This window comes from Dama dama, chromosome 12 (genome assembly GCF_033118175.1).
Source record: "Dama dama isolate Ldn47 chromosome 12, ASM3311817v1, whole genome shotgun sequence".
In the NCBI taxonomy this organism is placed as follows: domain Eukaryota; kingdom Metazoa; phylum Chordata; class Mammalia; order Artiodactyla; family Cervidae; genus Dama; species Dama dama.
Window position 1 is genome coordinate 80,794,732 of NC_083692.1, and position 21,485 is coordinate 80,816,216.

Here is a 21,485-nt window from a genome sequence, read left to right on the forward strand (position 1 = left end):
AATTCCAGTTCCGTGCATTTCGCGGCCGACACGGCCTCCTAGGGTTCATTGCCCTTAACGGCAGGGCATGAGTTCCTATATCCAGACCAAACCTTTTTCTTAATAAATTTTATTTTGGTATTGTAAAAAGAAAAATCAGGCCCCCAACTAAAAGCAACTTAAAAAAATTCAAATATATACTCCTTATAATAATAGAGACTTCTAATTTCCAGGCCCTCTCTGGTGAAGGGAGACCCAAAGGGCAAAGGGGAAGGCAACAAAACCACCACACAAGTCAGTCACTCAATCGAAGAGATGTTGGTAAGAGACCAATGAACGGGGGCAGCATGAAGAAAGGGAAAGAGCAATAGTTTTGCCGCCCAAAACTCAGTCCATCTTGAGGTTAACATAGATATAACGGATGAACTTGAGGGAAGAAAAAAAGGAGATGGTGCCCAGCATGAGGAAGAAGACGTATCCTGTGAGTAAGGAGTAGCCAAAGAACTCTACTGTCTGTACCGTCCCGGACATGTTGGAGCGACGGGCATAGTAGAAAACGGAGTAGAGGAAGATGAAGAGCCCAGTGGAGCCGACACTCAGCACAGATCGCCACCACCAGCGGTAATCCTCCCCAGACAACTGGAAGTAGGTGAGTGCGATGGAGATGCAAGCCCCCACACTCAACAGGATGGCGAAGACGAAGAAGAGGATGCCATAGAGAGTGTACTGCTCCCGACCCCACACGGTGGCAAAGATGTAGTACAGCTCCACAGAGATGGCACTGTGAAGAGAAGAGACGGTATACAGCGTTTAAAGGGCTGCGGGCATCGCCAGCGCAGCCGCCACCCCTCCGTGTTACTGGGTCACCCTGCAAAGTGGGCCCTCTCCACTTCCTGCCCTGGAGTTCCTGGCTTGATGAGGATTCTTTTTAACCTATGATTAGCTGCTCTCATTTCAAGAACATCTTTGGTAGGTTGAGAGCAGAGATTTTGTCCGTTCTGTTTTCCACTGTATTTGCCTGACACGAAAAGGTACTCAAAAGATTGAATGAGTAATCAAATGGGTTTTAAGCTCCACATGGTGTCACTAAGGTCAGAAACTAGGAAGACAGTGAAAGGAGCAATGTCTCTGGAGAGCTTTTCAAATTAGACACCCTCATATTTGAACTGATACTCCTGCTTGTAGAAAGGAGGAACCACTTAGTGATCTCTTAATGGTACAGTTCTGAACCAGGGACCATCACTGACAATGGGTTAGGGTACTGGTGAGTAGGGAAGGGGAAAGTTACGGTCAGGATCCTGAGAGTGATGGCCACAGAATAAAGGGAGGATACCTGAAAGGTAGGAAGCCACCAACAGTCATGTGGACGAGTGTAGACTTGTACCAGGGCTGGGGTGGGATTTCCCGGGCGATGTTCTTGGTGCGACAAGGTGCATCAAAGTGGCTAGCATTGTTCTTCCCGAAGATGCCTCCGATGACAGTGAGGGGAAAGCCCACCAACAGCCAAACCGTGAGAAGCAGCAGGATGGTGGTGGCTGGCAGAGCCTGTGTTGAGCCATTGGCCCAATGCACGGAGTTCACCACACTCCACGTCAGGAAGAAAGGCACTGCAGGGATGGGCCCCCAGAGGGATGGTCAGCACTAGGAGCTACATCCCTGGGAGCACCAATCAGACTGGACCTAAAGGGGTGAGGAGTGAAACATCCTGCTCCCAGGCTGACTCCACCCTTTCATGTCTTGTTCTTTGTTCCCTGGCTTACCAACACTCCCTCCCCTCCCCATTATCAATAAGGATCAAGGCAAGCCCGTTACATCATGATCTAAGAATGACACAAATCCAAAGACTTGTCCTGCCATGGCACTGGTTGACTCCTAGTATGAGACATTCCTTTGAATTAAGGCCCTGTTTTCAGAAAGCCTTGGTTCAAATGTAAATGTGATGGAAGAGGAATCAGACACTTGAGTTGGAAACACAAAAGGTTCAGAATGCAAATTACTGTCTTTGAAAGGACAGGCTGGCTTGAAAGGCTGGAGTGGGGTAGCCCGCTTCCAAATTAAAAAAAACTTTGGGAAAAAGAAAGGGAGTATCAAAAGATAAATTCGAGAATGTTATTTCAGTGGAATGGTTGAGAATACAGGCTCTAGAATTTGATTGCCTAGTTGTGAAACCTGATTCACTGCTTTTTAGAAGTACAATCTCAGGCAAGTTACCCAACCAGCCTTAAGCTCAAGTTCCTCATCTGTAAAATGGGAACAATAATACCAACTTCATAAAGTTAGTAATGAGTATTAGATGAAGGCATGTCAAGTGCTTATCATAATGCTTAGAACATTTTAAGGGCTTAATCCTCTTTAACTATGCAAAAAAAAATGCATTTTTTTCTTTTGGATGGCTTTTTAGTGTTTCTTTTGCCTATTTTCATTCCCTTAAAGCCTTACTTGGACTCTATCTCAGATTCCACAGTGTGTTCTAAGTTCCTAAATTGGCCCACCAGGAAACAGGCAGTCATACCAGAGAAGAGACTGGTGGTAAGAATGATGTTCCACACCCAGCGCTCGCCTCCAATCTGCCGGTAGAAGTGGCTGGACACGTAGCCAGAGATGCAGCAAGTCAGGGCATACAACAAGATGGCTGCTGAATTAATAGCCCCGTGACGGTGCACGTTGAACATGCCCAACAGCGCCATGACAATAATGCCTGCAGGGTGGTAGTGGAAAGCCTGTGTTAGATCTCACTTATCCCATTTCAGAGGGATCAGCCAGCCCCCTTTCTCCCAGACCCAGGGCTTCTAATATCCCCCAGTTCTGTTGTCCAGAAAACCCACAGCAGAATATATGCATCCTCGTTAGAGCCATCCCACCCCTTAGGTCTGCCCCTCACCTTGGACAGAAAAGAAGCTCTGCAGATCTTTTTCTGAACAAACCACCTACTTAGTGCTACCCCTTGAGAGAAATCCCTGATTAATTGTTATCACCTCACCAGTGCCAAGGGCCAGGAATTGGGCACCCACACCAAGTACAGCACAGAGCAGACCACGGTATGGAGGGAAGCGGAAGACATCTGTATGGATAATTTTCCAGCCATTGTCACTTTGGTCAAAGTCATCACCCGAACCTGCAGAGGTTGTCTCTTCATCCAAGTTATACCGAGCCAGGTCATTTCGAAGCACACGCATGAGAATAACAGCCACAAAACCCACCAGTAAAAACACAAGCACCATGGAATTGATGATGGACAACCAATGGATTTCCAGTGTTCGGGGAAAGAAGCCACCATCATCACCACGGCGCCTGTCACTCCGACGCTCAACTGACGTCTCAGACCAGCGCACGCTGTAGGTGTGGGTGAGGCCTAGGAACTCATCAGGTCGTAGCCCATCTAAACTGTGGGGCTTGACGTCCCGCACTGAGACATTGGCAAATATAATTCGATCTCCATGGAATTCTAGGTGGAAGTCCAAATGGGTCCAGAGTCCTATCTTGTGGCTGTGAGGCAGGAAGCCACTCTCCTCCATGTAGCCCACAAAGCCACGGATTGGCAAGTCGTCCACCACAAATTCAAAGTAATATAGTTCCTCAATGGCCTGGCGTAGCTGTTCCACCTACAGAGAGCAAGTCAGGAGTCAGATAAGGCCTCCCCAAGCAATGGATTAGAGCAGGATTTCAGCCTCAGCACTAATGACATTTTGGGCTAGATGATTCTTTGTTGTTGGAGGGCTATGCATTGTAAGATGCTCCATCCCTGGCTTCTCACTAAACATCAGCAGCATCCCCCAATCCTGACAATCAAAAATATCTCCAGACATTGCCAAATGTCCCTTGAGAGACAAAAACCCTCTGCTGAGAGCCACTGGATTAGACCCTAGTATGTTGTGATTCTCCTAAATGAACAAGTATGATTTGTCAGGATGAAGGCCTAGAAGGAGAGGGAGAAGGTGTAGGAAGGCCTGAAGTAGACCAAGGGAAAATGCCCTAAGATAGGAATTGCTGAAGAAAAAAGCATGACAGGCAAAATAGAGTGTAAAGGAGCCAGTTAAAATAGCTGAGAGGTAGGAATGGAAAAAAATGACTACGTAGGAGTTGGGACCTTATGACCAACAGAGAAGCTTCAAGTCAGGAGCCCTGGGCTCTCATATCAACTCTGCAATCCACCATCTATGTAGTCTCCAAAAAAGTTACTTCTGAGCAAGGATGTTTCTGTATCAACCAACTGTCCTGCCTGTCACATAAAGTTGTAGTTAGAATCAAATCGGATCATTTCCATAAAGGTGCTTTGAAAACCATAAACTCAAGGTCCTGGGAAGGAGGGCTGAGTCCCAGTCACTGTGGAGAGGCTGACCTGTGCGGAACTGAGCTGCATGTGGCACAGAACTCTCTTCTCCACATTCTCCCGAAAGCGGATCTCGTACAGAGACTCTGCCATTCGGTCCCCATCCAGCACTTCGCCCAGGCTAAGGCTTTTGTGGCGTATCTTCTCAGGGCAGCAGACCGGAAGCTGGTAGTAGTGGTAAGTCTCCTGAGGGTTATGGTAAGGTCCCACTTTGTTGACATAGAGAATGACGGGGTCGCCGGCCTTGTAGTGTGTCGCACCTTCCACCCCGGGCTCACGGCCTGTGAGCAGCAGCAGCAGCAGGAGCGGCCCCCACCGGCAGCTCCAACTTCGAGGGTGCCTTAGGACTGGCATCCTTAAGGCTGCGGAACCTGTTGGAGGGAGTTCTGCAGTTATGGGAACCAGGGATCAAGTGAGCCCCAGGTCAGGTTCTTCGAACTGAAGCCAATGGCTCCAATTCCTCCCCTTGGCCTTTCCTCCCATCCCTCAGGAGGCCACCACCCCCCGACCCCACCGCCACAACCACACCAAGTCTCTCTAGCCCGAACACTAGGTTCCGCCTCTGCTCTTGCAGTCCTCTGAATCTGGGGTACCCCCTCCAGCAGCCCGCCTGCCTGGGACCTCCCCGCGAGGCCCAGCCCATTTCCATGGCAACGCCACGCGGCCCCGCACCTCCGGCACCTTCCGGCTGTAGCCCCGGGGTGCTCTCCGCGCGGGAAGGGCTGGCCGAGGAGGCCTCTGCGGCCCCGTAGCCGCTCCTGCGCTCCAGCCGGGGTCTCCCCCTGAGCCGCGCGCTAGCGGGGGGCCTGGAGAGGACTTGACGACCGACCTCCACGGGGCTGGCCGCCGCGGTGCCTGATCACAGCGGCTGCGGCCGCACCGCAAAACGTCGCGCTCGGCTCACCTCAGTGCTGCCGGAGGAACTTTATACGGCTGGAGGCTCGGCCCACCTCTGCAGACCCAGCTACTCTCCGCCAGTGCGTCGCCCGGCGCGGGGCCCACCCGGCAATCGGAAGGGCAGCTCGGGACACGTCAATCTTACCCCTTCCGCCTTCGCCCGCAGGGACCTCAGCCCCGCGGAAAACTCCTTCCCTGGAGCTTGGAGGGAGCCACGCCCCCCGGCTGAAGCCGCTGCTACGCTGTCCTGTTTCCCCCGGAGGGGTTGCGGTTGAGACCTCGCTATGAGGACACAAACACGTTTTTTTGGATAAGAGTCGCCGACAGTCCGGTCCCCTGTCCTCGGGAAGTTTGGGGTTGGGCGCCTAAGAGCAGTGCCCGCCGCGCGCACCAAGTGACCGTGCGGACCCCGGGGGCGGCTAGCCGACGGCTAGTGGATGCCCGACGCGTTTGCCGGCTGAACCAATGGAACTCGCCACCGAGTGCAGAGGCCGAGTCCCGAGAGGCGGTTCAAGGTTCCCACCGAGGACGAGGATGAGGCTTTGGGCGTTGCTGTCCTAGGACAGCGAGGACACAGCCCGTACAACGGCCCTAGAGTCGGATCTCGCCTCAGGGCTGCTCTGCCAACAGTCATGAATGGCCTCTCGCCAAAAACCAAATACGTAAATAAAAGTATCTTCCCGAGGCTGTCCTGGAGGCCTCCTTGACTGTATAGTGACTGTCCTGTGTCCGACGATAGGCAATCCTGGGCCAGGTCTGGTTAGGAGGCAGGCAAAGAAATCGGGGTTTTTACCCCGTGTGTTGGGCAGCCTGGAGCTTATTATTAATTGCAAGTAAAGCATCTTTTTTTTTTTTTAATTGCAAGTAAAGCATCTTAACATGTTTTGATCACTTTTTATTTTTATTTAACTGTGTGTATGTGTTTGTTGTTGTTTAGTCGCTCAGTCGTGTATGACTTTGCGAACCCTTGGACTTGCAGCATGCCCGGCTTCCCTGTCCATCACCGTCTACCCGAGCTTGCTCAAACTCATGTCCATTGAGTCGGTGATGCCATCCAAACATCTCATCCTCTATGGGCCCCTTCTTCTCCTGCCTTCAATCTTTCCCAGCATCAGGGTCTTTTCTAATGAGTCAGCCCTTCTTATCAGGTGGCCAGTGTATTGGAGCTTCAGCATCAGTCCTTCCAATGAGTATCAGGATTGATATCCCTAAGGATTGACTGGCTTGATCTCGTTGCTGTCCAAGGGACTCTCAAGAGTCTTCTCCAACACCACAGTTCAAAAGCATCAATTCTGCATTCAGCCTTCTTTATAGTCCAACTCTCACATCCATACATGACTACTGGAAAAACCACAGCTTTGCCTAGACAGGCCTTTGTCGGCAAACTAATGTCTCTGCTTTTTAATATGCTGTCTAGGTTGGTCATAACTTTTCTTCCAAGGAGCAAGCGTCTTTTAATTTCATGGCTGCAATCAGCATCTGTAGTGATTTGGGAGCCCAAGAAAATAAAGTCTGTAACTGTTCCATTGTTTCCCCATCTATTTGCCATGAAGTGATGGGACCGGATGCCATGATCTTAGTTTTCTGAATGTTGAGTTTTAAGCCAGCTTTTTCACTGTCTTCTTTCACCTTCATCAAGAGGCTCTTAGTTCCTCTTCGCTTTCTGCCATAAGGGTGGTGTCATCTGCATATCTGAGGTTATTGATATTTCTCCCGGCAATCTTGATTCCAGCTTGTATTTCATCCAGCCCGGCATTTCACATGAAGTACTCTGCATATAAGGTAAATATGCAGGGTGACAATATACAGCCTTGATGTACTCCTTTCCCAATTTGGAACCAGTCTGTTGTTCCATGTCCAGTTCTAACTGTTGCTTCTGACCTACATACAGGCTTCTCAGGAGGCAGGTAAGGTGGTCTGGTATTCCCATCTCTTGAATTTTCCACAGTTTGTTGTGATCCACACAGTCAAAGGCTTTAGTGTAGTCAATGAAGCAAGAAGTAGATGTTCTTCTGGAATTCTCTTGCTTTTTCTATGATCCAACCGATGTTGGCAATTTGATCTCTGGATCCTCTGCCTTTTCTAAATTCAGCTTGAACATCTGGAAGTTCTTGGTATGTGTTTGAGCATCTTTTAATTTCGTATTGCCGATTATTCTGGAAAAGTGTATTCTGTTAAGGGATCTGTCACTAGTGAAGTTCCTCTGGAGATCAGACCTAGGGTCGGTGAGTTTGGCCGCTTGAGAACAACTTAAGGTTCCTTTTACTCGGTGAGTTTGGCCGCTTGAGAACAACTTAAGGTTCCTTTTACTCGAGTAAAGACAGTGGAAAGTGATAAGTGACTTCTGGCTTGAGAAGTCCTTCATTTACTCATTTCTGCCCTCTCTGACCGAGCCCTCCTCCCTGCAGGAGGTGAGGTTCCAGGATGTAGAGGTTGAGATTTTTAGACAGTGAGTTTTGTAATTAGAAAAGTAACTTGGAGTGGCTTTGGAATAATCTTTTACATGACAACCACCTGGTCTCTAAACCTGGGCCTCTTTCACAGTTAACAGTCACTGCCCGTGCCCCCCCCTCCCCCCCGCCCCACCCAATAAGATCAGTGCCATCAGGATTCCTCTGCTTTTCTCGAGTATCTTCCAAATTGCTTGCCATGCTGCCTTGGTGCTGGTCCTGTCCCTTCAACTAAGCTGACAGCCACCTTGCTTCTCTCTTGGTCATCTCTCCCCTTGTATCTATTTTCCACACTGTTGCTGCAAGTTTTTTTCTTTTTTTAATCTTAAAGATGTCCTATTTCCAGCAACAGTGATTCTTTTTTAAAAAAAATTTAATATGATTTTTAAAGGTTTCTTTCCATTCAGTTATTACAGAATATTGTCTGTATTCCCCGTGTTGTACATCCTTGAGTGTATCTTACAGGCAGTAATTTGTATCTCCCATTCCCCCACCCCTATATTGTCCCTCTCTCCCTCCTCACTGGTAACCACTAGTTTGTTTTTTTTAATCTGTGAGTCTGCTTCTTTTTGTTAAATTCACTAGTTTGGGACTTCTCTGGCAGTCCAGTGGTTGAGACTCTTTGCTTCCAATGCCTGGAACGTGGTTGGGGAACTAGGATCCCACATGCCTCGCAGTGCAACCAAAAAAAAAAAGTAAATTCACTAGTTTGCAACAACAGTTCTTAAATCTCAGTATGCATCAGGTTCAGCTAGAAACTTATTAAAAACAGAGATACCTGGGTCCCCTCCCAAATCAGGATCTTGGGGAGGACGTTACTGGGCATCAGTATTTTTAAACAAGCTCTGATTTTGATGCATACCAAAATTTAACCATGAGTACATAGGACAGAGCCATAAAAAAAACAAAAAAAAACAAAAAAAAAACGGCATATTAGGTCTCTCAGACCTGGATCTAAATTACTTCTCCAGGTACATTCCCCTCTGGAACCCTATCCTGTGTTTAAATTGAAATCTTGAATGTCATATTTTCTCAGGCCTGCAAGCTTCATATAGTTCCTTCTGCCTAGACTGTTCAATCCACCATTCCCTGCTTGCCTGTCTTTTGAACAGTACAAATGCCACCTTCTCTATAAAGCCTCCCTTACGTCTCCTTTCAGACTTTGTTTATAGAACTTTAATCTCACTGTTATATTTCATTAACTTCTTATGTGTCTGTCTCCCTTGCTAATTGCTAACTCCTCACAGGGGGATTATAATTTATCCATTTTGGTATCCTTAGCAAAGGATAAATCCTTAGCAAGCACAACCTAGCAGTGTTTTTGTATACAGTAGGCAGCTTAATGGAAACAGTGACAGACTTTATTTTCTTGGGCTCCCAAATCACTACAGATGGTGACTGCAGCCATGAATTAAAAGATGCTTGCTCCTTGGAAGAAAAGCTGTGACAAATCTAGATAGCCTATTGAAAAGCAGAGACATTACTTGGCCAACAAAGGTCTATCTAGTCAAAGCTAGGTTTTCCAGTAGTCATGTATGGATGTGAGAGTTGGACCATAAAGAAAGCTGAGCACCGAAGAATAGTTTCTTTTGAACTGTGGTGTTGGAGAAGACTCTTGAGAGTCCCTGGACAGCAAGGAGATAAAGCCAGTGAATCCTTTAAGAAGGATTCTATTCCAATATTCTTTGGAAGGACTGATGCTGAAGCTGAAGCTCCAATACTTTGGCCACCTGATGTGAAGAGCTGACTCATTAGAAAAGACCCTGATGCTGGGAAAGATTGAAGGCAGGAGGAGAAGGGGCCGATAGAGGATGAGATGGTTGGATGGCATCACCGACTCAATGGACATGAGTTTGAGCAAGCTCTGGGAGTTGATGATGGACAGGGAGGCCTGGTGTGCTGCAGTCCATGGGGTCACAAAGAGTCAGACACGACTGAACTGAACTGAGGCAGCTTAATACACAATCCTTGCACGAACTGATTTACCTGCTGTACATGATGAGAACAGAGGTGCCACCAAGCTGCCTATCCAGGGGAGCAGAAGACAGGCGGGGCGGGGTGAGCCTCCTTACCATGGTGTGTCCTGGACAGCTGCTCATTTTGATAGACTGAGGATGTAGATCTGATTCCAACAGGACTTTCAGTCACCCTGCCAGCAGGACTGTCAATGAGAATTTACCAGTAGCCTATGGCATAATCTGTTGAAAGTTTTGTTTTGGAGGATGGAAGATAAAAGAAATTTGATTCTTCCCTTGTTATTACTTGTGTGCCATCCCCACCCCCCCCACCATCTTAAATCCAGATAACATCTCTTCCTCTGTCTTTCCCACCAGACTCGTTTCATTTTCACAGAGACCTGCAACCCCTCCCCCTGCCCTTTGGCCTTTTTCTAACTTGTCTTCCTAACCCATGCAGCTAAGGTCTTTAGCCACATTCTTACATGAGTTCTTGATGCCTCTCTCCCATTATCCTTTCACTGCAGCTGCCAAGTGAAATCTCAATCTTGGGTCAATTTGTCTGTTAATGTTCAAGCACCAACATCAGGATGCTAAAAAAATCTTAACACTATACTGTGTTAAGATTGTGTGTCCATAAGCTGGGTTTTCCAATCTCAGTTGGACCCTCAGTGCTGCCCGTTGTTCATTTTCCCAGTCAGCTCTCTCCCATTCTCCACAAGCCCTTCTTCTCAGATCTTTTGACTTCATACCCCTTCCCTCATCAATTGACCTTCCTTACAGCGGGAGACGCAAGCAAGAAAAACAAGACACTACATTAGAGAAAGTACTGGAGCTGTGGGAGCACTCAGGAGGGAGGGACATCTGATTTGGACCTGAGCAGTCAGTAAAGGCTTCCTTAAAACAGCACATCAGCTAAGCCCTGAAGAGAGTCAAGTCTGCCAGAACAGAGGGAACAATGAAGGAAAAGCAGTTGTTTGGCTGGAGCATTGCATGTATATTACAACAGAAAATTAGAGAGGTAAGTGGGGTCAAATTTGAAGTCACATAAAAGAATTTCGACTTGATCCTAAGGAGAATGGGGAGGCACTGAATTGTTGCGGGAACAAAAGCAGATTTGTTCCCTGGACTTCAGGGTGAACACACTAAGGGATGAGGAGCAGAAGGCTTGCTGGAGTCATCAGTGAAGAAATGGGTCTTGATGAGATCCTTAGGAAGGATGTAAAGGTCAGAGGAAATAAGGCTTGTAACATAACCTTATTTCTATTAGGAATAGAGGGAGAAATAACAGAAATAAGGTTCTGTTACAGGGATGGATGGTGGGAGAGGCTCCTGTGGAACCTGGGGAATGGCTGGCAGGATGTAAGGAAAACTAGAGTCCAGGGTCATGGAAGGCAAGATAAGGGTGCATTTCAAGGTTAAGAGGCATCTCCATCCCCACCCCATACATCTGAGTGATCCTTGTAACTGTCTTTATTCATATAAAGGTATGGAAGTGATGTTTTTTGATTTTGGAGCCTATGTCTCAATTGGTCATGCAGCTTCTGATTTTTTTTTTTCACTTGGAATTTAGTGCAAACTATGTAAGGCAACTTGGGCTAGTCTACTGAATAATGACATGATATGCATAGCTCAGTTGGTGAAGAATCTGCCTGCAATGCAGGAGACCCCAGTTTGATTCCTGGGTCTGGGAGATCCCTGAAGAAGGGATAGTCTACCCACTCCAGTATTGTTGGGCTTCCCTTGTGGCTCAGCTGGTAAAGAATCCACCTGCAATGCAGGAGACCTGGGTTCAATCCCTGGGTTGGGAATATCCCCTGGAGAAGGGAAAGGCTACCCACTCCAGTATCCTGGCCTGGAGAATTCCATGGACTGTATAGTCCATGGGGTCCCAAAGAGTAGGGTATGACTGAGCAACTTTCACTTTACTTATGCAGAAACAAACCAGCCTAGCTGAGATGATGTCACCAGATGAACTACCCAAGTTAGTCCAGCTCACTCTTTTTAAAAAAAAAAAAGCCACCCCCACAAAAAGAATATTTTAGATCCTTTAGAACATGCTTCTACAACACCTTACCATTCTCTGTAATATTCTCATACTCAGGTGTTTCTCATGCTGGATTATAAGCACTAGTAGCATAGGGTCTCTATTGGTCTTACTGGTAATTTTCTTCCAGGATGCCACACACTGCCTGGCACATAGCAGGTACTCAATAAACATGACTGGTTGAAAGGACCAGATCCATGGAATGAGTCTCATCAGATTACAAAGGGACCTTTCCAGCAGGAAACTGCATTTCCTCTCAAGCCTTGTGGCCAGTGGTGGATAGAAGGTGAATTATGATGTGTGCAGAACATGGGACCTTGGGGAGTTCCGTAACCAAGAGGAGAAAGAAGTAACAACAGCCAGTGTAGACAAAAAGAACTGCTTCTCCCTTCTTTCCCCTCCAAGTTCCTAGTGGAGAGCTGAGCCCAGCATCCCAGACTTGTGTGACTACACAGGCAAGCTTTTGGAGACTTTTAACTTCACTTTGGTACCCTAGCCTACAGCAGCTTAAGGTGTTGGCTTTCTAGGCAGACAGGAGGCTTTTAAGTAGCAAAGCTCCCTGCACTCAGCAAGCCCAACACCATGGGGAAGGGAGACGTGGAAGCACCACCCACCTCAGCCTACCGCTCTGTCATGGAGGAGTATGGTTACGAAGTGGGCAAAGTCATTGGCAATGGCTCCTATGGGACAGTGTATGAGGCTTACTACACAAAGCAGAAGGTCATGGTGGCCGTCAAGATCATCTCGAAGAAGAAGGCCTCTGAGGACTATCTTAACAAGTTCCTGCCCCGTGAGATACAGGTTGGAAAGGGGTCTAGAAGAGGGAACTGATACCAAGCTACTTAATGGTTCTCAAAGGGGGTCCAGTTAGGAGGGGGTGGAGCCAGAAGCCACTAAACCACAACTGAATGACTCGCTAGGCAACTAGGAAATTTTAAGTTTCTTTCCACCTCACCTTCGGACCCTCCAAAAGTAAAAGTACAAAATGTAGTGTTTGTCCATAGGCCACCAGCCCTCTGGGGTTTGATCCTGTTGCAGAGCTCTAAAAAGGCAGCAGAGGGAGAGGAGGGCTGGAGCACAGCTCCCTGCCTGGGTCTGATGGGTCCCTCTTCTGGAGCCAGGTGATGAAGGTCCTGCGGCACAAGCATCTCATCAACTTCTATCAAGCCATCGAGACCACATCCCGGGTCTACATCATCCTGGAGCTGGCTCAGGGTGGTGACGTTCTTGAGTGGATCCAGCGCTACGGGGCCTGCTCTGAGCCCCTTGCTGGAAAGTGGTTCTCCCAGCTGACCCTGGGCATCGCCTACCTGCACAGCAAAGGCATCGTGCACCGGTGAGGGCACTGCCACTCAGACTGGGGCCTTTGGGCTCTAGGGGGTTTTATGCACATCTCCTACTTTCTGCCCTCTTTCCCTCACCCTCCCCTCCTTGATCTCCCGCCTCAGTATCTAGGCCCATTCGTCCATTTTAATCGTCTGGTCAGGAACATATATTCAGTGCCCACTGTGAGCAGAGACCTTTATGAAAAGTGATGGTAAGCTCCCAGTAGTCCTCAGCTACCATCCTCTCCCCTTTAGGTTCTGCTCACAACTCCCTGGCTTTCCTTCCTCTCTGCCCTGTGTCCTCATAATGGCATCTCTCTCCCTTTGCCTTTCCTCATCTCTGGCCTCTGACCCCTGGCCCTTCAGCTCCCAGTCTAATACTAAGCCCTCTCCTGACCCCCAGCCTTTCTGCTGCTGGTAGGGACTTAAAGTTGGAGAACCTGCTGCTGGACAAGCGGGAGAATGTGAAGATATCGGACTTTGGCTTCGCCAAGATGGTGCCTTCTAACCAGTCTGTGCGGAATAGCCCTTCCTACCGCCAAGTGAACTGCTTTAGCCACCTCAGCCAGACCTACTGCGGCAGCTTTGCTTATGCCTGCCCGGAGATCTTGCTTGGCCTGCCCTACAATCCCTTCCTGTCTGACACCTGGAGCATGGGCGTCATCCTCTACACTCTAGTGGTCGCCCGTCTACCCTTTGATGACACCAATCTCAAGAAGCTGCTGAAAGAGACTCAGAAGGAGGTCACTTTTCCACCTAACTATGCCATCTCCCAGGAGTGCAAGGTGCTGGCTCCCCTAGGAGGGCTGAAGCCTTGGGTGCCCCATAGGGAGGGAATACCCAACCTAGACCTCCGGATCCTGGGGAAGGCTCCCTGCCACCAGGGCCATCTCACGCCCACTCTCTACCCTAGAATGGCAGGGAGGGCTTAAAGGGCCAACCCCTGGGCTTGCACCTGGGATGAGTGATAAGCAGGTTTTAGTCTCTATTCTCTAGGCCAGAAGGGGATTCTGCAAGGATTCCCCTCAAGATACTGGTTTTCTGAGCAGACAGGAGGCTTTTAAGGGTAAAGTCAGGGCCACACTCCCTTTCACCAGAGTGGTGTGATGGGCTATCCTGCTTCTTCCTTAGGTCCGGCTGCTCATTGCCTGTGTGGCACAGTAGGGGGCCAGCTCAGCCAAGACCTCTCTCTCCCCTGCCCTAGAACCTGATCCTCCAGACGCTACGCCAAGCCAACAAGCGTGCCACCATCCTGGACATCATCAAGGATCCCTGGGTGCTGAAGTTCCAGCCTGAGCAACCCACCCATGAGATCAGGCTACTCGAGGCCATGTGCCAGCCCCCCAGCACCACTAATCGTCACCAGTCCTTGGAAATCAGTACCTGAAAGTGGCGGAGGGGGGAGGGGGGTTGAAAGAGGAGCAAAGCAGGAGGGTCTGGGGATAAAAATCTTTTATACCAAAAATAAATAAATCTAATTCTGTTTTAGTTTCATTAGCTGGAGTCACATTCTTTCCTCAGGGGACCCTTAGCAGGGAACAGTGCTGAGGGTGAGAGTCGGATTTCTGCCCAGAGCCTGTAACCAGTCATCTTGACACCAGTTAAGTCTAGATTTTAATTTACAGTGTAGCTGTTCTGTGGCTCTGAAGGTGGGCTGGGCCTGATGGGAGGAATACCTGCTTTGGAGAAGCCTCACTATTCTGGCTGAGGACATGCTCACTGTTGTGTATCTCCATGCACTCCAAATGTTCAAGTAGTGGGGCAGAACTTATTCTACCCTGGTTGCTCTGTTTGTCTGTAGTCCTAAGGGACAGCATTGTTCATTCTTTTAGAAACCACTATCAGGAGGTGGGCAATATTTTGGTCCCTTCCTCCTCCAAATGCCACCTTAACCACCACTGAAACAGTCCCGGGAGTCATGGTCCCTCCTTATTGTTCCTACACGTGGAAGTGATGGTTTCAAGCCTATTCACTATGCGTTCTGGAGACAGCAAACCTATTTGCCCCGTTATCCATGTATTTCTCCTTTCCTATCTATGAACGGGCTTAGTAAAAGGAATATGGGTAGTAAATCATGCAGCTCTCTTTGCAGTGGTACAGTTGGGTGAAAAGGGATGAGGGAAGACTTAGGGGTGGCTCCACATGATTCTGGGATAATACTAGCCAGCGGTTTCCTTACCCTCAGCACTAGGCAACCCCAGGACAAACCAGCTTGAGAGATGGAACAATATCTGCCTGGTACACACTAGGTGAAGACACTGGAAGCTCCATCTGTTCTACGCTGCAGCTCCCCTTTCTCACTGTCATTATCATTCATTTCTTGAAACAAAGCTCCAAGAACCAGGAGATGAGTTTCAGTGGTAGACAAGGCAGCATAAGCACTAGGGTTCCATCCGCCCAGTTTTATTGGGAATGAGGGCACTGTAATGCTATCCATGGGAGCCCAGTGGCTCTTTCCGTACCAATCCTTCTTCATAGTTGAGCCAGGGAAGGGAGGGCCACAGACCCTCTTCTCAGGCGGGGTCACACCACCACCCTCAGCAGGACCACCTCCCAACAAGGCCATGTTCCTTTAGCTCAGCATTTGGCACTTAAGGAAAAGAGAGCAACAAAGGCAGCATCAGGCCGACAAGCCCAGACTCATCAGGACACCCACTCAGCCAGCTGCTTTAGTGCTGCTTCATCTTCATCCGCTTTGGGAGCTTTGGAGACAAGGACACCCAGAGAAAGAAAAGTGTTAAGGTCTCAGCAACTTCCAGTCATCCCCTCCTGTAACACTAGGAACCTGCTGAATGCTCTCTCCCAGCAAAGAACCTAAGGGTATGGTCTTACTTGCTGGGCTGCTGCTAATGCCCATAGCACCTTTGTGCAAATCAGAAGGTGCTTATTTCTCCCAGCATTTGCACCCCTAAACCAGGATACACGGTTTGTGGAGAGAAGCATAAGCCGGATCTCAGTCCCCATTCCCCTTCAGCCAGGCACCCTTATGCAGTTAACAACCTATGCAACTGTAGCAGCAACCCTCTCTGCCTGGATCTTTTGAGGCAGGATGGATGAGGAGTAATTTTCCCCATCTCTATCCCCCCCTCTCAAATCCTTGAGATGACAGAACAGCCCTGGGTACCTGGCTCTGCAGGCAGATGTGTAGAGGGTACACTGGGCAGTGTGACTGGGGGTTCCTCCTCCTTGTCACCCACGTGTAACAACTCTCGGGCCAATTCCTCCTGCTCCAGCTCCTCCAGCTCCTCCAACAGTTCATCCTGGATATGGGAGGACAAGGCCACTCAGAAAAAAGGAAAATTCTATTTCCAAAAAACGTACTTTTGGAGTTCTCCCCAAAACTGCCCCACAATTCTCTTGGGCATTCCTTCTGGCTGGTCCCGTGCCTTCAACATTCCCTGACCCTTCCTGCCCAATCACCTCATCCACGTCATCTCCAAAGCCCAAAGGCCGAGAAATGGCATCTGAGATCTGCTGGGCCACCTCCTGTTGTTCTGTGATGTCAGCCATCAGTTCATCCACCTTGTCAATGTCCCTGAGAACAAGATACACAGCCCAGATATCAGGTGACAATCCCCTTCACTTCTTCTTCTCACATGAATGACGTCCCTCCTGCCTGTGGCTTCAGACTGACAAATCCATGGCTACCAGGTAAAAGAGACCCCTGGAAAAGTATAAAGAGGCAGACTTGGGCTGAGAAATGACATGAAGCCACAACGGGGAAGACAGGTTGCTCTCTCTGAAGGGTCTTAAAAAATGAGAAAAATTAGGACTTCCCTGGTGGTTCAGTGATTAAGACTCCACACTTCCACTGCTGGCCGCCCAGGTTCAATCCCTTGTTGGGGAACCAAGATCCCACAGTTGCTCGGCACAGCCAAAAAGAAAAAACAAAACAAAACAAAACAAAACAGGAAAATCATCTTTCCTCCCTAGAATGTTCCAGCCAGCAGAGATCATCTTGCAGTAAGCAAGAAGGCTGACAGAGGTCTAGCTGTCACAGGCGTCTCTACTCTAAATTCAGATCTGGAAAGGTTTTAAGATTCACAGCACAAAATCAAGCTACTCTCCCCAGGGCCTGGGTCCCCTCCTCCCCTCCCCCCATACCCACATGTCCTGGTAGGCCTTCTTCAAGCCTTGGGAAGCAAGCTCCATGGTACGAAGCACTTCTGCATTGGTGGTGGCATTCTCAATGGCCTCACGCTGAAACTCCAGGGTGGATAATGTCCCGTCGGTTTGTGCCAGCTGCTGTTCCAACCTTTTCTTCCTCCGCAAAGCCTGCAGGGCGGCTGACCCAGCCCACACCCTGAACATCAGAGAAGCAGCCCTTGCTTCCCCCGGCCTTCCCCAGTGGCACCTCTCCCTCCCCCATTACCTCTCTTGTTCTTGGTTCCATGCTTCTTGGCAGTTTGCAGCTCCTGTTCAATCTTCTGCTCCAGAAATTCCTGTTTCTTGATCAATATCTTCTCCGTCTCCTTCAGTTTCTGTATTGCCTCTTCAGGGGTTGGCGCCTTCTCCTTCTTTCCTGGAATCCAACGGAGCAGCCCACATTGTGTGAAGGAAAAATATTAGCCACCGATTATGGAGTGCATGGTATGTGCCTGGCACTTAATAGTGTTGTTGTTAATCCCCAAATGACTTTCTACAGTGAATGTACTAACTCCAGCTTACAAATGTGAAAACAGGCACAAAGAGGTTAACATTTTGATCTAAAATCACAACTACTGTAGTGAGAGACTGCAAGGGAACTGAAATGTGACAGTATGAATTCCAAAGCCAGTATCCTTTTGCTATTCCTTCCTAGCTACATTTCAAGTCATTTCCAATCGTTTTTTTTTTTTTAATAGACTATTTTTTAGAACAGTTTTGGGTTTACAGCAAACTGAGCAAGTGGAAGGTACAAAGACTTCCCATGTGCTGCCAGCACCCACACATGCATAACCTCCTCATTATCTCTTTCCCCACCAGAGTTCAGTCACATTTTATAATCACTATTCCACTTGTTATCCTAGAAGATATTCAAGGTCCTGACTCCACAGCATCAAACTGAACAAAGCATGGAGGCTAAAGAAAAAAAAATCTGATCTCAATTTTTCCCTTTATCTTCTGAACTTCTAACAGACGTATTAAAAAAAAAAAAAAGAAAAAGCTGAAGGCCTGAGCCTGCTTAAGATCCTTCCATATTCTCCACTGCCTACAGAATAAAATACAAAAAAAGGTTTTTTAACAAGATACACAGGGTCCTTCACACACACACACACACACACACACACACACACACACACACACACACACACACACCATAGTCAGAGGCCAGAACTTCTTTTCCCTAAATATAACACATTTTCAGAGGCCAGACACACACACACACACACACACACACACACACACCATAGTCAGAGGCCAGAACTTCTTTTCCCTAAATATAACACATTTTCAGAGGCCAGACACACACACACACACACACACACACACACCCCATAGGCAGAGGCCAGAACTTCTTTTCCCTAAATATAACACATTTTCCCTGCCTCTGTTTTGCACAGTTACCTCTTTCTAGAGAACCTCACCCCCCACCCACCACCCCCCCCCGGCTTGGCATACTTCTAGACTCCGGATCACCACCTGCCACCCTGATTCTTCCGTTTCACTCTGGCTTTCCGGAAAATCTCCATCACGGAGTTGCCACACCACACTATAAATGCCAGATTTTGCCTGTCTCCCCCACCTCAGAGGAGCTCAAGAGGGCTAGCTTTCTTGGGTCACCTCAGATTGCCTCCGGCCCAGCACGAAGGAAGCACCAGGGTTTTGGAAAGGACTGGATGCCAAGAAACTTCCCCAGAGCCTCAACAGCGGGAGACAGCGCAGTAGCCACGCCCTCCACTCGCCCCCTCCGGAGCCTCGGGCTCTTCCCTCCCGGGTCTGGGAAGGAAGGCAGCTGGAACCGCGCACCCTGACACGGCGGCGGTGCTCGCTCGAGAGGCCAGGCTATAGGGGTTTTTCAGACAGCGTCTCCTGCTCTCCCGCCTCCAGCCCGCTGCAGCCAGCACCTCCCGGGGACCAGTCTCGCCCGGGCTCACCCCTCCCGAACAGCCGGCCAAGCCCACTCATCTCGACCCTCGCCTCTCCCGCCTCCGCCCCACGGTATCCCGTGCGCTTCCGCCTTGCTCCCGGGGGAAGGTGCTGTACGCATCACTCCGAGACCGACCTCGGCCAATCCCTCCTTAGGGCACCGCGGCGACATCATCAACAGGCGCCGGCGAGACCACTGATATCACGTGAGCCAACACACCAGCCCCAAACCCACGCACTGCTCTCAAAGCGGCCGCTTCGTTTCCCGCTGTATAAAAAGGCCCCACTCCAACCCGCAAACAAACTCTTTGTTTCCTGGAAGGAAATATGCAGGGTAATGCACCCTACTACTTGGGGCCAGTGGAAGAGTTTTTTTATGCCCTTGACAGAGCTCGGGAGAGGGGTGGGAATGGGGAGAGCATAGGAGATCACAGTCGGTTTGCCACAAGTTTATAAGGCGGAACCAGTGCCTCACATTCTGGTCTTTGCACCTCTGGATGGCCCACCCCAGGTCAAAACAGAAACAACCCACACAGGGTAAGATCTCTTCTGCCACACACAAATACACTTTAATAATTTACAAATGCACCTGAAAATGCCCTCCTGATTTCCTTTCAGTTCTGTTCCTCAAATGACTGGACCTCAGAGTCCAGCTTGGGCCTTTGTGAATGCATCTAATCCTTGAGTTAGGGTTTGAAGGCTCATTCCATGCTGGACATGAATGCAGGTAACACCTAGAAAGAAAAGAAGCCACATTTCATCAGGCCTTCAGGGCTCCCAGTTAGGACTCTCACCTTTTGGGGGCATCACCTGCGTGCAAACTATCCTGTACATACCTACCAACCCTTTCCCTCTTAGGAAGACTTTCTCCTCATTCCCCAAATGGCTAGCCTCACCACTTAGTACCCAGTTTGCTGACATCTACGATGTTCCTCTTCTCATCATCAAAGAAGATCATCTGGGAGAAAGGAACTCCAGTCTTCTGCTGCAACCTGTGCAAGACAGGGTGGGAATGACCACGCTGGCTTCTTAGCCCCTCCAGTCTCCCTGGTCTTCTGTCTCCCTGCTCCACCAGTTATCACTTCGTACCTCTCAAAGTGTGTGACTTTGCTGCCTGGGTAGATTTCCCGATGAACAAAGTATCTGACAAGGTCAAAGAGCTCCAGCAGCTGGTTGGCTCCTTCAACCTCACCTGTCCTGCAAAAAGGTATAGTAGATGGGGAGAACGGAGGGCCTAGGCTGCAAGTGAAGTTATGTGTAACCAGGGGGAAATCAACTTCTTCTTTGTCCGGGATGGGCAAGCATCTTCCGTCCAGCTTCAATTTCCATATCCTTCCTGTCTGATACGCGTACCACTGAGCCAATGTTTATTAAATTACAAAATGCACAGCAGAGGGTACAATTCGAAAATGTACAAATACCTGCAACTTGCACGGCCTAAATTTTTGCAGCCAAAGGGTTACACGGAAGTCTCCTCATGCACACATCTCTCAACACTAGACCGACTCAGTCCCTCTTCTTACCGTGAAGCGGCCGCGATGGGCACTCCCAGGCCCCGCAATCGTTCTAGGACCGCAGGCACCTCAGGGTACAGTTGGATGCTCTGGCCCCGCCTATCTCGTACAGTTCCATCACTGGAGAGGGCGAGAGTACGTTCAGCTCCCGCGGAGCCCCGCCTGGCCCCAGGCCTCCCCAGCCCTGCCTCACCTGCTCTTGTGGAACGGGGGGTCTACGTGCGTGTCCACCCAGAACGGCCAGAGCGTGTAATCTGCGAGAGGAAGAAGGTGGGGGTGTCTCAGCCTGCGCGGGCGCAGGGCCTCGAGAGCAGCTACTGGGGTTTGGAGAAATACTGTGCCTTACGAAAGTTTCCCCAGTCCGGTCCCTCACCTAGATCGAAGACTGCGAGTTTCGGGAGTCGCGCCATGACCCGTGCCCGCGGGCTGTGCGCAGGGAGGCAGGCCTTGCTCTCACAGCTCAGTGGCCGCCGGCGGGCCTCAGAGAAACGGCGACTAGAGCGTCGCCAGCCGAGCTGGGAAGGTCCGTCCCAAGACCGCACAAGGGCACCCTCTGGTGGTGGAGGAGGGGAAGGACCTCAGCAAAGTACCATCGCGGACAGCTCCCATGACCCTCAGGTCTCTCCAAGGTCTCTTCCCTTGTGTCTCCACCCCACCCAGCCTCACCATATTCTACTGAACTAGAGGAGCCAAGGAAGGGAAGCCCTTTCTTCTAGTACCCCTCTCTCATTTTATCTCACCGAGACCTAAAGTGATCCATCATAGCTCATCACTCCTCATCCTATCTCAGTATCAGAAACCTGAGCCTCAGCAATATTCCAGCCATAAAAGAATGTAGTGTTGATTAAGCTCTTGAGGGCTTTTCTTGAACCAGGCCCAAATGTCCTGTAGCGTCTAATGGGGAAGAACTCACTCTCCT

General features: G+C 49.3%; 4 protein-coding genes across 9 annotated transcripts; 1 reads left to right on the plus strand and 3 right to left on the minus strand.

The window, feature by feature from the left end:
• Window positions 1–93: 93 nt before the first annotated feature.
• Window positions 94–5,351, minus strand: TM9SF1 (transmembrane 9 superfamily member 1). Of its 4 annotated transcripts, none has more exons than XM_061157852.1 (6): window positions 5,214–5,351; window positions 4,319–4,680; window positions 2,960–3,581; window positions 2,492–2,677; window positions 1,313–1,586; window positions 94–760 (listed from the first exon to the last, which is right to left on the minus strand). In XM_061157852.1, the coding sequence occupies exons 2-6, from the start codon at window positions 4,661–4,663 to the stop codon at window positions 367–369; spliced, it is 1,821 nt and encodes a 606-aa protein (XP_061013835.1). In that variant the 5' UTR covers window positions 4,664–4,680; window positions 5,214–5,351; the 3' UTR covers window positions 94–366. The 4 variants fall into 4 exon arrangements, with proteins under 4 accessions (XP_061013835.1, XP_061013834.1, XP_061013832.1 ...); XM_061157851.1 differs by lacking the exon at window positions 5,214–5,351 and adding an exon at window positions 4,991–5,143; XM_061157849.1 differs by lacking the exon at window positions 5,214–5,351 and adding an exon at window positions 4,982–5,138.
• A 102-nt stretch (window positions 5,352–5,453) lies between these two features.
• TSSK4 (testis specific serine kinase 4) lies at window positions 5,454–14,568 on the plus strand. 2 transcript variants are annotated; one of them, XM_061157873.1, is made up of 4 exons: window positions 5,454–12,459; window positions 12,780–12,994; window positions 13,369–13,768; window positions 14,188–14,568. In XM_061157873.1, exons 1-4 carry the CDS (start codon window positions 12,241–12,243, stop codon window positions 14,368–14,370), a joined length of 1,017 nt encoding a protein of 338 aa, XP_061013856.1. In that variant the 5' UTR covers window positions 5,454–12,240; the 3' UTR covers window positions 14,371–14,568. The 2 variants fall into 2 exon arrangements, 1 of the variants encoding a protein (XP_061013856.1); XR_009695173.1 differs by lacking the exon at window positions 14,188–14,568 and having other exon boundaries at window positions 5,454–10,632; window positions 12,780–13,418.
• Window positions 14,569–15,370: 802 nt separating this feature from the next.
• On the minus strand, window positions 15,371–19,198 carry CHMP4A (charged multivesicular body protein 4A). Its single transcript, XM_061157869.1, has 6 exons — window positions 19,061–19,198; window positions 17,356–17,505; window positions 17,092–17,269; window positions 16,404–16,518; window positions 16,108–16,243; window positions 15,371–15,685 (listed from the first exon to the last, which is right to left on the minus strand). Exons 1-6 carry the CDS (start codon window positions 19,089–19,091, stop codon window positions 15,627–15,629), a joined length of 669 nt encoding a protein of 222 aa, XP_061013852.1. The 5' UTR covers window positions 19,092–19,198; the 3' UTR covers window positions 15,371–15,626.
• On the minus strand, window positions 17,370–21,102 carry MDP1 (magnesium dependent phosphatase 1). 2 transcript variants are annotated; one of them, XR_009695172.1, is made up of 7 exons: window positions 20,940–21,102; window positions 20,760–20,820; window positions 20,576–20,686; window positions 20,142–20,249; window positions 19,959–20,044; window positions 19,642–19,786; window positions 17,370–17,505 (listed from the first exon to the last, which is right to left on the minus strand). XR_009695172.1 is itself a non-coding variant. In XM_061157870.1 (6 exons), the coding sequence occupies exons 1-6, from the start codon at window positions 20,974–20,976 to the stop codon at window positions 19,695–19,697; spliced, it is 495 nt and encodes a 164-aa protein (XP_061013853.1). In that variant the 5' UTR covers window positions 20,977–21,102; the 3' UTR covers window positions 19,641–19,694. The 2 variants fall into 2 exon arrangements, 1 of the variants encoding a protein (XP_061013853.1); XM_061157870.1 differs by lacking the exon at window positions 17,370–17,505 and having other exon boundaries at window positions 19,641–19,786.
• Between the last annotated feature and the right edge of the window lie 383 nt (window positions 21,103–21,485).

What these genes read in the sequence shown, in the direction of transcription:
- TM9SF1 (XM_061157852.1), bottom strand. Translation starts at nt 4,663, where the DNA reads ATGCCAGTCCTAAGGCACCCTCGAAGTTGGAGCTGCCGGTGGGGGCCG. An exon ending in ATTCCTGGCCCTTGGCACTG is followed by an intron (nt 2,678 to 2,959) that starts GTGAGGTGATAA and finishes ACCACCCTGCAG; the next exon opens with GCATTATTGTCATGGCGCTG. An exon ending in TACCACCAGTCTCTTCTCTG is followed by an intron (nt 1,587 to 2,491) that starts GTATGACTGCCT and finishes CCATCCCTGCAG; the next exon opens with TGCCTTTCTTCCTGACGTGG.
- TSSK4 (XM_061157873.1), top strand. Translation starts at nt 12,241, where the DNA reads ATGGGGAAGGGAGACGTGGAAGCACCACCCACCTCAGCCTACCGCTCT. An exon ending in TCCTGCCCCGTGAGATACAG is followed by an intron (nt 12,460 to 12,779) that starts GTTGGAAAGGGG and finishes TTCTGGAGCCAG; the next exon opens with GTGATGAAGGTCCTGCGGCA. An exon ending in CCATCTCCCAGGAGTGCAAG is followed by an intron (nt 13,769 to 14,187) that starts GTGCTGGCTCCC and finishes CCCCTGCCCTAG; the next exon opens with AACCTGATCCTCCAGACGCT.
- CHMP4A (XM_061157869.1), bottom strand. Translation starts at nt 19,091, where the DNA reads ATGAGTGGGCTTGGCCGGCTGTTCGGGAGGG. An exon ending in TGGCCGGCTGTTCGGGAGGG is followed by an intron (nt 17,506 to 19,060) that starts GTGAGCCCGGGC and finishes GTTGGATTCCAG; the next exon opens with GAAAGAAGGAGAAGGCGCCA. An exon ending in ACATCTGCCTGCAGAGCCAG is followed by an intron (nt 15,686 to 16,107) that starts GTACCCAGGGCT and finishes TTGTCTCCAAAG; the next exon opens with CTCCCAAAGCGGATGAAGAT.
- MDP1 (XM_061157870.1), bottom strand. Translation starts at nt 20,976, where the DNA reads ATGGCGCGACTCCCGAAACTCGCAGTCTTCGATCTAG. An exon ending in CCCATCGCGGCCGCTTCACG is followed by an intron (nt 20,250 to 20,575) that starts GTAAGAAGAGGG and finishes ACCTTTTTGCAG; the next exon opens with GACAGGTGAGGTTGAAGGAG. An exon ending in AAAGTCACACACTTTGAGAG is followed by an intron (nt 20,045 to 20,141) that starts GTACGAAGTGAT and finishes TGTCTTGCACAG; the next exon opens with GTTGCAGCAGAAGACTGGAG.